At 38.6% G+C, this 14,149-nt stretch overlaps 1 protein-coding gene across 1 annotated transcript; it reads right to left on the bottom strand.

The window, feature by feature from the left end:
- On the bottom strand, positions 1 to 13,166 carry gipc1 (GIPC PDZ domain containing family, member 1). The gene is made up of 7 exons (XM_053492765.1): positions 12,841 to 13,166; positions 9,939 to 10,340; positions 8,212 to 8,397; positions 7,949 to 8,129; positions 5,422 to 5,531; positions 5,161 to 5,242; positions 1 to 4,720 (listed from the first exon to the last, which is right to left on the bottom strand). Exons 2-7 carry the CDS (start codon positions 10,227 to 10,229, stop codon positions 4,569 to 4,571), a joined length of 1,002 nt encoding a protein of 333 aa, XP_053348740.1. The 5' UTR covers positions 10,230 to 10,340; positions 12,841 to 13,166; the 3' UTR covers positions 1 to 4,568.
- Positions 13,167 to 14,149: the final 983 nt, after the last annotated feature.

The raw sequence follows: 14,149 nt of genomic DNA, 5'->3' as shown, positions 1-14,149 counted from the left end.
CCACATTAGCTGGTTTGTTTATTGATGCTGAGAAATGGGTGTAATGAGTAAACATGTCAAGCTTGGACAGGTGAGACGACCCTGTAATTGCACTTTAACAGTACATCGAGACATTTCAACAGTGTAACATTGAAACCAGAACAGTGTTTGTAACAGCATTGATTTTTTTCTTTAAAAAGACATTCGATCTGTAATACACGGAAATAAGCTGAGCATCAACAACAGAATGTTAAAAAGCAAAAGCAAAAACGTTAAAAAAAAAAAAAAAAAAAAAATCCACCTACATACATAAGATAAAAACAGTGTGGTACATAAACACGTGAACAACACAAGCCCTGTCCTTAACCTCAATAATGAGAGAGAATGAAATAAACACTTGCTAGCTGTTTGCTTTAAAGGCAGTGACCTTTCAACCACCCTCACTACCGCTCTCTAACAACACTTTAATAATACCGGTTTAGAGATAGCTGAGATATTTAGACTAAATACAATACTGTGCTTGATAGATTGCATGAATAACAGTTTAATACTGATCCTTGATTTGGCATTAGATAACAGCTTATTATTAATTCTACATCTTTGCTCTTAAACGACCGGTGGTAAAACGGGAAGGAGAAATGTTGTCCATCTGGGAATTCTGTGACGTTTCATCGATGCAGCGCATTCTTATGGTGTTCATCATTTGGTGTATTTTTTTTTTAAATGATGCTCAACTTGAAAAAGAAGCATCAATTGAAATGTTTTTTTTTTTTTTTTGCATTTTTTTTTACTTTTGTTTCTGAGCAGGCTTGTGTGATATCAATTTTCTTTGTTAAGCATGACTTGCCATTTTTAAAATATAAAATACTGAAAAACTATAAAATCATAAAGAACCGATGGTCTACAAATAGAAGTTTCTGCTTAAAGGATAAGACAGGTAAGTGTTATAACACAAGGTGAGCATAAAGTCTTTCCAAAGTTACAAACCAATGGTTTATTGCAATCACATACAAAAATATATTAATTGGTCAAAGCAATGCTGCAGCAATCGTGTCTCTATCTAGCACAATATTTAACGAGATAATACATACTGTAACCAGGAAAGAATTTTATGCTCACCCTGTCTTATTAGCCGAGCTTTCGTGATCTTGATCAACCGTGAAACTTCACCTGGATGATGGAATTTCAGTAATGAATTATTTAAGAGTCAGAAAAACAACATGTAATCCTGTAACAAAATTTCAGTTTTTGATCATGTGACTGGTGAAATATTAATAAAACAATTTCACGTAATAAAAAACCCTCCATATTTGATAATTTTCTAATTGCGGTTATTATCACCGTTAACATTACTCGTAAACATGCTAAGGACAAGGAGGAATGTATTGGATGGGTTTCTTAACGGGCGACGGGATTGTAAACTGAAAGAACGATGACAGAGAACAGGACCAGAAGGTGGCGGTAATGTAACATAGTCGATGCCAACCGCGGGTAAACACCAACATCTGTAAAATGTTAAATCTGACATGTTTGTCAGTCTATTTAATCTCCTGCTTCAGAGACCATTATTAGCAACAAAAAAAAAATAATAAATCAGGTACATATTAAAACAAAGCTAACTGATGCTATGTATACATACAGTAACTGTACAAAAGTCCTGACCCTAAATGCCTAAAAATACAATTTAAAAACCTCAGCACCAACTCATTTCCCTTTTCGTCTATTCCAAACACTTAGCATCAGCAGTATACTAATCACTGGCCTGATCATCTGCACCTGTTTATTTGTTTGTTTTTATATGCTTGAATGATTCATAGATCACTGTGTGGCTTAACATTATTCCTCAATACTACATAAAATACAGGGTGTCCCAAAAAAAATTACATCATTTCATCTACTAACAACATGGCCAATTATCGCTCAAATGATCTCAAATTTTAACAAGATGTGTAAAAACTAAGTAAAATTTATGTTTAACTTTTTTTTTTACTTTTTCTTTTAGTGATGATGACAATATACTGTTCAAATGGCCACCACGTTCACCTGACTTGTCACCTTGTGATGTGAAAGGACTGGTCTTCACCCCTCCTCTTCTTCCAAGCCTAAATATGTAAGATATGCTTCAGAGGAGCCAGACTACCGAATTGACGCATGTTGTGTCACAACCTTTGTAAAATTGGTTATAAAATCTATATCCGTTTGAAAATGTTTGAATTTTGATAAATATATTTTTTGTTTTTCAGCATGAAGCCTATTTAATTTCGTTTGCCTAGGACATGTAGTTACTCAGATATTCATATTTCAAATGACGTTAAATAGTTTGAGACACCCTGTATTTTTACATTGTCCAAAAATGGTTGTTTATGAGCAGATGCCATAATGGTATGGTACTAAGGGAAAACAAAAGAGGCCACTAATGTAGAAGAGACAATTTACTGCGCAGTAGAATGTGACTAATTTCAGATTAATTTTTTTCTAGTTTTATTAGGGAGAAAATATTATATTACTATTCACACTTGAAATCTTTGAGAGTACGTTGGAAAGAGCTCATGTGCAAAACATCAACGGGTCCGATAATGTAACATAGGGTATTTTCACATTAGGTACAAATGTATTTGTAACGTGCCCAGAAAACAACTGCTCCTCCCTTCTCCCTCACACTATTGGTTTGTGAGTTGCCTTTGAACTTCAAAGAAGAGAACAGGAAAGTTAACTCTAACACACTATCCCTCATATTAAAGATATTTCAGTAAAAAATAATCAGGTCTTGCATGTCTTCCTATTTTATGAGCTACGGCTGTGTAGGTCAGAAGATGATGCACGACGAGATTTCGGAGGAGACAGGCGGCACTGATGATGTTAAATATAAACAGCGGTCTGATCAGCGGCTTCCATTTCTGATTTAATCCGTTCCTGGTTCCAGAGTGCAGAACGAATATGTACTCATGGATCAATGTCGGAAATGATCACTGGACCCTAATGTAAAAATTTAAACTGAAAGGACGATAACGGAGAACAGGACCAGAAGGTGGCGGTAATGTAACATAGTGGATGCCAGGGCCTCCGAGTGGCGCAGTGGGTTCGATCCCCAGGTGATGCTGTTACCTCTCACAGCCAGAGGTCTAGCTGATTGGCTGAGCTCTCTCAGAGAGGAGGGATGAGGGGTACTTTGGGCTCCCACATTAATCACGGCTCTACAGCCAATTAGGGGCGTCTGTGAGCTCGCGCACGCGGAAGGAGTGGCTAGCGCTCTCCTCCAAGTGTGTTACTCCGCGAGCAAGCAGTTCGAAAAGATGCGGTCGGCTGGCCTCACGCGATTTGGAGGAAACACGTGATAGTCTTCGGCCCTCCCGGTTGAATGGTAGTAGTAGCCTGAATGTGGAAGCCCCCTAGTGTCGGGGAGGAATTGGCCACAACAAAATTAGAAAAATTGGGGAAAAATCCGAACATAGTGGATGCCAACCGCCGATAAACACCAATATTTGTAGAATGTTAAATCTGACATGTTTGTCAGTCTATTTTATCTCCTCCAAAAACCTGCTTAAGTAATTATTATTAGCAAAAATAAATAAAAATCAGGTACAAAAAAAAAAAAAAAACACACTTAATCTGTGATACATGTCCGTGTGTAACATCGCATAGGGATGATGACATTATATCACACAAGCCTACTTTTCATGCCTTAATAAATGTCTATGGCTTACCTGAGGTATTTAGCGAACTATTAGCTAGTCCTGATCTGATTCTTACTCTTACTAAGGGCAACATCTACTTTAAATTTTAATACTTGTTTTGCTTAGAGATGTACGGGAGAAACCTCATACTAACCCCTTTCCTTCACATTAACGACATGCAGCTAATTCTTCTCCTTTTTCAGAAAACAACAGCATTTTTTATCATCCATTTGGTCACTTGCATCCTACACATTTTGCAGATACTCCATCAAACATAACTGTAACATATAATGGGACAAAAAAACACATTTAAAAAAAAAATTGTGAACTGTAACTGGACAGACATTCGAACACTTATGAAGTTCTGATTATCTCAAGGAAAATGTGAGGAACAGAATCATCATATAAGGGAGAAAACGTGAAGAATATAAAAACATGATAAACATGCTGTAGTGTTACATTTTATAAAGTGGTCCAGAACTGCACTGCGCATGCACAAAGGGCTGAGTGTGTGTATGTTGGGGAGCGAACATGGCGTGGCAGTGCAGTTCGTAACAGTAACAGTGCAAAGTAAACGTCACAGTTTTATAAAGAGACAGAGAAAGTGAGAGAGTGAGGGAGGGAGAGAGAGAGACGTGTAACCTACAGATTTTCTCATAGCGTTTATCTGAAGTATCTAAACCAATCCTGGGGGAAACTCAACATTCATATTCCACATTAGTGTCAGAGCAATGCAGGTCACTATATTGCATAAAAAAAAAACAAAAAAAAACAAATTAAAAGCCCGCTCCAAGAGAATGTCCAGACTGCAGACAGCTGTAGGGTTTTAGTGTAAAACTCACTCTGTAGTCTAGTTCTGTAGTAACAGTACAAACTCCCTTACACACCTCCACCACAGTCCCGCCGTGTTCGGGATCAAATCCGACCGACCTTGGCATCACCGATGGCGCCCCAGACGTCAAACACAAACTCATCCGGGAAGGCGAAGTCGCCGAGTGTCTCGTCCAAAGCCTCCGCAAATTCGTCTGGGTTCTTTTTGTCTTTGCCCAACTCCACCATTGTGGCAGCTAAGAGAGAGAGAAAAAAAGAGAGAGAGATAAGACATGGAAGGAGAAGAGGCAGAAAGAACAAGAATAAGGAGAGACAAAAAGTGAGAAAGAGAAGGAAACAAGCAAAGAAAGACAAAAGAGAGGGAAAAGGGAGGAGAGACGCATAAATGGGAAGGCATTTAGAGAAATAAGTGAAGAAAAAAAAGAAAGGAAGAAAGAAAGAAAGAAAGAAAGACAAACTTAGAAGTCAGCAGATTTCTCAGAGAGAGCCCCTAAAGCACTTGTAATGCTCTACTGCTTTAACAGTAGAGCATTCAACAGAAAATATTTTCTCAAGTTGAACTTTAGAATGAAACTCTGCTGCAGTTCCTTCACCATTGCGATTACCGTGACAGCACTCTCACACACACACAGACGCACACACAAATGTAGTTAAATAACACTGGTGTAGCGATTACCGAGCTCACTATCCCGGATCCCCATGTAGTTCTCCAGCAGATCATCAACTTTTCCAATCGCCTTCTCTTCAAATGCTGAGGGCTGGAACAGAACGACAACAAACGCTTGTCTTAAACACAGAAACAACTCTTTTATCGTTAGCGTTCCTATAGCAACAACAGGGACACATAATGGATGTACGGTTAAACTATAAATGGGACAAAGCATGACAGGTCGACGTAACCTTAACAGCGACTTCCATCTCAATCACACACACTTACCAGTTCCTCCACTGTTGCCGGTCCTTTCGATCTCAGTCTTAGTGTCCCTCTGCCTGTACCCAGCTGTCCCCCTGAGCCCGCTCTCCGCCCTGAGCGCTGACTGATCATATCTAAGGAAAACAGTTACGCATCGTGATTCCTTTGTGTGGCAATTCATGTATTGCAACACTAAATCAAAAATCAAATGTTTAAAGTACATTTTTCTCCCCTGATGCCTCTAATTTGATTTCTCATCTTATGGATGTTTTTACTGGTCAGTTAGACATATCTACCCTGTATTTGAAAGATTCCTGGGAAAAGGATTTAGGTATTCAAATTACTAATGAGGATTGGAAAAAGTCCATTAAGGTCATAAATAAATGCTCTATTAACTCAAGACACCAACTTATCCAATATAAAGTAGTACATCGGCTTCATTATTCTCGGGTTAAGCTTAACAAATTCTACCCCTCCATCTCCTCTAACTGTAACAAATGTGAATCTGCAGAGGGATCCTTGGGACATCTTTTCTGGTCATGCCCAAAACTTTATGAGTTGTGGAGCGAAATTTTCTGATTCTACTCTAAGGCTTATTCTTGTACTCTTGCCCCTGGTCCAGCAATTGCTGTTTTTGGTTGGTCTGACTCACTTCGTGGGTTCAGTCATTAAATTAAAAAAGCTGTCCAATATGGAATGGTGGTAGCTAAAAAAATTATTCTTTGTCTATGGAAAAAGGCATCAAAACCACTTTTTAAATCCTGGCTTTCTGAACTCTCTAGCACTTTGCATTTAGAGAGACTTAGACACAATCTTTCTGATAGCATTGCTGACTTCGAATCCACCTGGGAACCCTTTTTCAATTACCTGTCAAGTGTCAAGGATAGTAGTTTAAAGTTATGACCTTTTCATGGCATGTAAGATCATTTAATTGCCCGTGCCCACTGGCCCAGAAATATATGTATAACATTGTTAACCTATGTATAAAGCTGGAGGAACTGATGTAACAATGGTTTTAAAATCCTCTTTTTTTTTTTTTTTGTCTTTATAGTTGTTGTTGCTTTTTTGTATTGTTCTGTGTTGGTCAAAAAATAAAAATATAATATTAAAAAAAAAAAAAAAAAGTACATTTTTCGTTTATAAAACTCCAATTGAATTACGGCAGCCATGTGAAGAAGTACGTTTCCTATAAAGATGTCCGTAGTCACACGATTGTTGACGCTATCATGTGACCGTCAGACCAAAAACAGAAAAAATGGCAAAGGCACGCTTGACTTTCAAACAGCTAAAGATCATTTTAAAATGCTATTGTAAATTTGAAAATGTGTGTGAATTAACACCCCATGATTTCTTGCTATGGACAAAACTAAAGAATAGGGTTTACCGTAGAAAATAACCTACAATATCTGCACAACGGAAAGAAATGAAATTATGTATCATTGTTTAATGAGGAGCGATCCCTGTGGACGCTCTAGTCAATGTTGTTCATACAGTAATTAATTGAAATCAAAAGTGTCTGGAGGCTAACAGTAAGCACTTTAAGCACCTTGTGTGATTGCAGAATTCAAACATGACTTACAGCAACCCCTTATAGAGTGAAACCTCGGATTTTGAGTAACGTGGTTTGTGAGTGTTCCGCAAGACGAGCAAAGATTCTTTATAAATTTTAACTTGAAAAATTAATAAGTCTTGGTTTAGAAATACAAAGTATCATGTATCATGCATGTGCTTCTTGTTTTGACGCCGAGCATCACATGGTTACAACTGAGCCAACGGTTTTTCTTTCTCTTGCGCTGCGGAATTGTGGGTAATCGTCTCCCCTGCTGGGTCTTAGTGTGCGTCTCTTACTGGTCAACATCCGTGCATGTTGTTAACTATAACACAGTGCCCACTGTGTACAGCGCACGTGTAAAGAAAAAGCAAGTCTCATTAGAGAAGTTAAAGATCCATTTTCTCTCTCTGCTCAAGGGTCAGCCTGCTCTTTGTGTCTGTTAATTAGTTTTATTTTTACAGCAGTAATTCTGTTAGCGTGTCGCTTAATTGAGTGTCATTAGAGAAATTTCTTGTTTATTTTTCGATAAACCAGTGGAAGACGAAAAGGGGGAGAGGAGAGCTTACTTTAGATTTACACACACACAGCGTCTGCGCGCACAAACAGAAACACTTATCTGTCAGGATTTATTTTTACTTTTTTTAAGGTAAAGTGCAGGTTAATTTGTTTTATTTTTACTTTATATTTTGTGTTAATAATTTTTATATATTTATTTTTGGGGGCTGTGGAACGAATAATTTGAGTTTCTATTATTTCTTGAGTGATTTGGAATATAAGCCCACTTCTGGAACGAATTATGCTCGTGATCCAAGGTTCCACTGTATAAATGTAGTAATAATTTTTTTATGCACAACATTTGTTTGCATTTAAAGTAATAATATGTTGTAGTTCCTTTATAATCCTACAGGTGGTGCTGTAAACTGTCACACTCTGACAGGCAACACAGCATCTTGTGTGGTAGGCTAAGACAAATAATGATACACACACACAAACACGCACCAAAGGCCTTTAGTGGTTCCACCAGCTTCAAGATGAAGTTTTTGCCCCTGGGTAATTCTTTGAGCATCTTCGCCACCTCGTAGTGCCGACACCCGATGAGCGTCTGCCCGTTGATGGACTCAATCATGTCTCCGACGTTGATGATTTGGATCTGATGGATGATGCTGCCCTCTCTTATCCTCTGCAAAAAGGAAACCAGGGTTATTATTAGCACATCCTAAGGTTTGTGTGTTTCTGTGAGCCGGCTTCCTGTCCCCCTTTACCTTAATAAACGCGTAGCCGGCGCCATTGTCAGTGATCGTGAGTCCTAGCGCGTCTTCGCCTTTGAACACCTCTACTTCTTTCCTCTGGCCCTTGACGTGAGCGAAGATAAAGTCCTCCAGGCCGATCTGACCGCCTAGCAGCTTGTCCATGTCCACTTTGTGGGTGTTCAGTGTGCAAAACATGACCTGAACACAAAGAGGCATGGGGAGAGAGGTTATTAGAGAGTTCTACTCATAAAAATAAACAAGGACGAAGGATATCCAGGTACTTTTTACACACTGCGGGTGTGCCGCACCGACACGGATTGAACAGAGTGTATTTTCCAATCAAGGATTTGATCAAAGAGCTGTGGTTCAGTTCGATGCAAGGCATCCTATTTAATAATTTTAATTTTGTTCTTCTCTACTCTAAGTTTAAACTACATCAGCTGTAGAATTAAAATTGAGCAGCAGGGTTTAGGATTTATTAATTCATTAATCAAAGGAAAAGCGATGATGGAAATCTGTTAGCGTTTTTTAATTTAGAACCGACCCAAAAACCTAAAGGTTTGGACTGAGAAACACAAAATCTGTCCCATACATTACATCCTAAATATTAAAGTCACGCACGCCCCAGCTTAGTGTAGGAATGAAGCTAATCAAATTAACAAGCCTCAAACTCAATCGTCACCATTCTTACTCATAATAAATATTATACAGGAAGTTTACTTGAAGATCCTGTACGTCCTTGCAATTTTCCGGACAAACTGGCCTTCGTGTGTAATGAAGGAGTGTTGCTTCACTTTTGTTTGTTACATTATCCCATGTGTTTTTTCACAGCTTAGATGCCTTGACTACTGTTCTACCATGTAGAAAAAAAAAAAAAAAGAAATACAATTCAATTATAAAGTCACGTCTAAACTTGCTCACCGAGTGAGCTCGGTTTCATCCGCCCCTTATACTTCTGTATGATAAAGAAGGCTGCTGAGCATATCACATGGTCATTAGGAGTGTCGATTGTGGATGTCCTCAGGAACGTGTCGTGTCTGTAACGTAAATATTGTCGTATCGTACAGCACCATGTGACATGTCCAACAACTGAATAAACAAACTAACGTCATGTTTCACTGTGTCTCATTATTAACCATCAACACAACATGTTTTCAGGAATTAGTTCAGGACTAAAATTCCGACAAACAGCTTTGTACCGGAGCACACTTGGTTCTTTTTAACTTATTAAAACTTTTTTGTTGTTTTTGATTGCTTTGTGACAATTACCATTGTAAAAAAAAAGCCCTATATATATAAAAAAAAGGAACTCACTTTTCTACCTTAAATTCTAAAAAATTCCTCAACCTACTAAAATGTCTGTTTTGTGTTCTACACTTATAAAGGGCTTTTAATCTAAGGCCAGGGAATATCATTTTGAGATAAAGATCATGACAAACAACATCAGCAGAAAGTTTTAGAAAGACACACGCATGCACAAATACACACCTACTCCTGGGTGTGTTTAATGTAATTCTTTTACAGTTAGAACTGGAAACCTGACAGACAGGGGTTTATTTTAGCTCTTATGAACTAGTGAACATTGCAGACGAGTGCACCGGTTTCTCTGCATTTGCTACGTCACACTTCAAACATGAACTAAACCATTAAACTTACTTTAACTTGAGTACTTTTCCTCGTTTCTAGTTCTTCTTATTAAAGAAGAACAAAGCTGAACTTCCTGAAAGACATCGTCTCACCTCTACCGGAGGGATCGCGAAGGCCTCCCCGATCTTGGCGTAGAGCTCACGGACGTTACTGAATCCCTCGATACGACCTGTGGGGCTGCCATGTGCCAGCTGGGTATGGAAAATAAGACGAGGTCGCAGGTTAGTCGGCGGAGGAGGAAGCCCCTCCTGCGTCACACCTTCGGCGATTCCGATCCGGCCGCTGTCGAGTCCATCGACGTTGAGCCCGGCACGGATCGGCTCGGCTTCCTCATTTTCCACCAGCGGAGATGCTTTCTTCCTTCGGCCCAATCCGAGCGGCATGTTTGCGGGGATTTGTCTTGGTATTCAGTAGTGTGTAAAGACGAGAGGTGAAAATGTAGAATTCACAAAGTCTCTGGATACACTAGGTTTAGACTCAAGCCATTTAAAGACCTGGAATTAAAAAGAAGTAAACATAATAAAGATTCATGATATACACCCAGTGATTAATATTACACTGCTAGAGCACATCTTAAAGTGACAGCAATGCTAGGTTTATATTAAACAGCTGGGATGGGATTAGTTTTTTGTGGTCCCTGTGTGTATCTATATATAAACAGAAGCGTTTGAATATCTAAAAACTAAATTTGGATTGGTACTCTAAGAAAGGTGAATGTTTCTTAAAGAGAATCATTATTGGTGACGAGACATGGATTCATCACAAGAATCACTGACCGAGAAAAAGTAAAAAAAAAAAAAATAAATCAACCATCAGCTTGATTGATGCTTACAGTTTTCTGGGATTTCCAAGGCCCGGTATTGGAACATTATCAAGGAAAGTTAAACAATCAACAGCATTCGTTAAAGCGAGACGCTTATTAAAGAGATAAGGCCAAAACTTCTACATACTTCTGCTTTACATTCTCAACACTATGCAAAAACTAAATTTTCTGGTGTTAAAACTTCCTCCTTACAGTCCTGATCTCGCTCTTTCAGACTTTCACCTGTTTGCTTCCCTGAAAGCAGCCCTACGAGGACAAACACTCACTTATAATAAAGAAGAAAAGATAGCAGTGCATTTGTGTCTCAAAGTTCAGCCTAAAACATTTCTTAAGAGGGAATCAAAAAGCTTGTTTATGATCATGTGGAAAATTAATGTATTTGTCTTTTCTTAAACGTGAATTAAAATAAATTCTACAGTTAGAATGTTTTAAATACAAACTCTTGTATTAGAAGTCAGTTAAATGCTGGTTTTTAAGTAAGAAGTAATATAATAAACTGGTTACATTTAATTACTTATGAATTTATGAACAAGGTTTAAAATTGTAACAAAATCAGGGAAAAATTTAATATTGAATCTGGATATTTATAAAAATCGTGCTATTTATAAAATCGCAATTTTAATCTAATCGACTCCAAGGTATCGTGTAAATAACGTTTTATTGTAACAAATTCAAATTTAATTAGTCACATACACAGTCATACACAGTACGATATGCAGTGAAATGCTTGTACGACCGCCGGTGACCTTAAAAAGAAAATAAAAACTATATATAAGGATTAAATATTCAAATGACCAAATAACCTTGTATAGGGAGGTGACTGGTGATTCTCATCCCTATTCAGTAGCACTAGATACAGATGTGTGAAGTTTCATAAGTAAAACAGCTGTTAAGTTTTACTAAGCATGCTGGAGAATATAAGTCCTTCTGGTGAGACTTTCTATCCTCCTCCTCTCCTTTCTATTTTTATGCAAAACCTAGGAGTCTACAGGGTGTTTGGTTTGTTTGGTTTATTTCTATCTAAAACCTGGCCTGTCTTGTAATATATCACCTCCTTTTTTCTCCCAACAGGAATGCAAATATTCTTCTGTAACATTATTAATCGTCATCTATAACGCGCAATCCTGTATAGAGTGTTGGGGGGGGGGGGTCTGGAGCCTATCCCAGGAGACTTACGCAGCACATGAGGCGGGGTACACCCATCACAGGGCGAATACACACACTCATTCACACACTACGAGCAATTTGGGAAATGCCAATTAGCTTAATCTACAAGCACAGTGAGAACATGCAAACTCCATAGAGGGGGAAATCAAACCTGGCTGGGAAACGAACCCAGACCCTGCAGGTGCAAGGCGACAGTGCTAAGCCGCTAAGCCACATTATTTATATATTTATAGGTTATGCTTGGAATTAGTGAATTGTGTTGTACATAATAATGCAAACTTCTAAATGCTATGCTAAAATTTAATAATAATAATACAGTGCTTAAGACTTTTGCACAGTATTGTATGTTAGCGCACACTACATAATAAAAATGCTCGGTCATCTTCAGTATGTTGGAACAAAAAGCGTGACGTGAGTTTCTACAGCTTCAGACAATAAAAACCGCGATACAATTCACTTAAATATCGTCATAAATCATATTGAAACAGCTCTAAAGCAAAAACAAATAAAACAAAAACTATTCATATAACGTTGTATGGTTTCATATCCGGATATATATTCCTAACTTAGCTTTATCCTTATTGTGCTTAATGATAGTTTGAGTAATTAACTAATAACCAAAGACTTAAAACACTAATTAAAGAGCAGAAATGAGTTGCTAGTCTGAGAAGTTAGCTAGCTAACAGGCTAACAGCTACAAGTTAGAGGAGTTATCTAGCAAAGCTCTGAGATTAAGCGGTAAACCTCGTAATGTGTAGCAAAATAACACTTAAATATTATTTTTAAAATAACACTTAAGAGTTATTTTAAAAGTCTGATATAATGTTGGCAATAACCCAGGATAATGATGTGTTTAATAACCGGGTAGCTAGCATGTTTAGCTTAAATAAACCCAAAGCGTTAGCTAGCTGTTTTACTCCTACAAGCAATTTTTTAAAAGAACAAATCGATCGAACGGAACCAAATTACGTTATTTAAAAAAAACACAAAAATCTTAAACAAACCTTGATGTCTTGTGTAAGACTGATTTTACACCGTTTCCATCACAGGACAGGATGATAGAGGATGATCATCCATCCATCCGCTGGAATGTCGCCACCGGGTCAGGTTCAGTCCCAATCCGAGATGTAGGGCACTAGGAGGTGTGCATACCTTATTATTCCACTCACTACCTAGGACGATTGTGTTAGGGAACAGTAATACATTTGGGGTTGAGCCAGGCGAGTATTGCTAGTATTGAGGCCCGTTTTAAGGAGAAGTCCACTCCTACCATCTAGTGTTCAGGAATTGATATAAAACCCGCCCTAAAGCAATGATTAAACACAATAAGAACAAAATGCAGCATGATATATTTTATCAGCTTAGATACACAAATGTAGGTTAGCACGAGGGTTTGATTCTCGCCTTGGGTCTGTGTGCATGTTTCTTCTGTGTGCTCCGGTTTTCTCCCACACTCCAAAGACATGCAGGCAAGTTTAATTGTAGTTGGTCTTCCGAGGGGTAGCAACAGTGGACCATCTGATAACAACTCAGCACAGTTTTTACACCGGATGCCCTCATGACACAACCCTTCTATTTTATACGGGCTTGGGACTGGCACGTCATCAAGTGGCTGGGGCTCAGGCAGGTTCAGGCTAACTCGCGTTCCCAAATTTGCCTGTAGTGTGTGAATGATCAGTCGAGCATCGGCTGGCCACCCGACCCTTTAAGTACAGTGGGGCAAAAACGTATATAGTCAGCCACCAATTGTGCAAGTTCTCCCACTTAAAAAGATAAGAGAGGGTTGTAATTTTTATCATAAATATACCTCAACCCACACACTCACTCATCTTCTATACTGCTTTATCCTGTATTCAGGGTCGCGGGAACCTGGATCCTATCCCAGGAGGCTTAGGGCACAAGGCAGGGTACACCCTGGACTGGGTGCCAATTCATCGTAGGACACACACACACCCATTTACACACTACGGGCAATTTGAGCGCACCAATTAGCCTAACCTGCATATCTTTGAACTGTGGGGGGAAACCGGAGTACCCAGAGGAAACCCACCAAGCATGGGGAGAACATACAAACTCCATGCACACAGAGACAGGAATCTAGCCTAGCCGGAAATCGAACCCGGACCCTGGAGGTGCAAGACGACAGTGCTAACCACTAGCTAACCAATTAATGAATTAATTGGTAAATTCCTCTGTAAAATAAGTATTTGGTCACCTACATACAAGCCAGCAACAGTGTGTGAAAACCTAGTGACGACTTACAGAAAACGTTTGAGGTCTGTCATTGCCAACAAAGTGTATATAACAAAGTAT

Source organism: Clarias gariepinus, chromosome 3, assembly GCF_024256425.1.
Source record: "Clarias gariepinus isolate MV-2021 ecotype Netherlands chromosome 3, CGAR_prim_01v2, whole genome shotgun sequence".
Lineage (NCBI taxonomy): Eukaryota > Metazoa > Chordata > Actinopteri > Siluriformes > Clariidae > Clarias > Clarias gariepinus.
This window is presented reverse-complemented; position numbering and strand designations above follow the sequence as displayed.

Bases quoted from the DNA above. Each gene is read 5' to 3' on its own strand.
- gipc1 (XM_053492765.1), bottom strand. From the start codon at position 10,229: ATGCCGCTCGGATTGGGCCGAAGGAAGAAAGCATCTCCGCTGGTGGAA. The intron at 8,398-9,938 runs GTGAGACGATGT...CTTTGTGTTCAG, and splicing joins TCGCGATCCCTCCGGTAGAG to GTCATGTTTTGCACACTGAA. The intron at 5,532-7,948 runs GTGCGTGTTTGT...TGTTTTCCTTAG, and splicing joins GGAACCACTAAAGGCCTTTG to ATATGATCAGTCAGCGCTCA.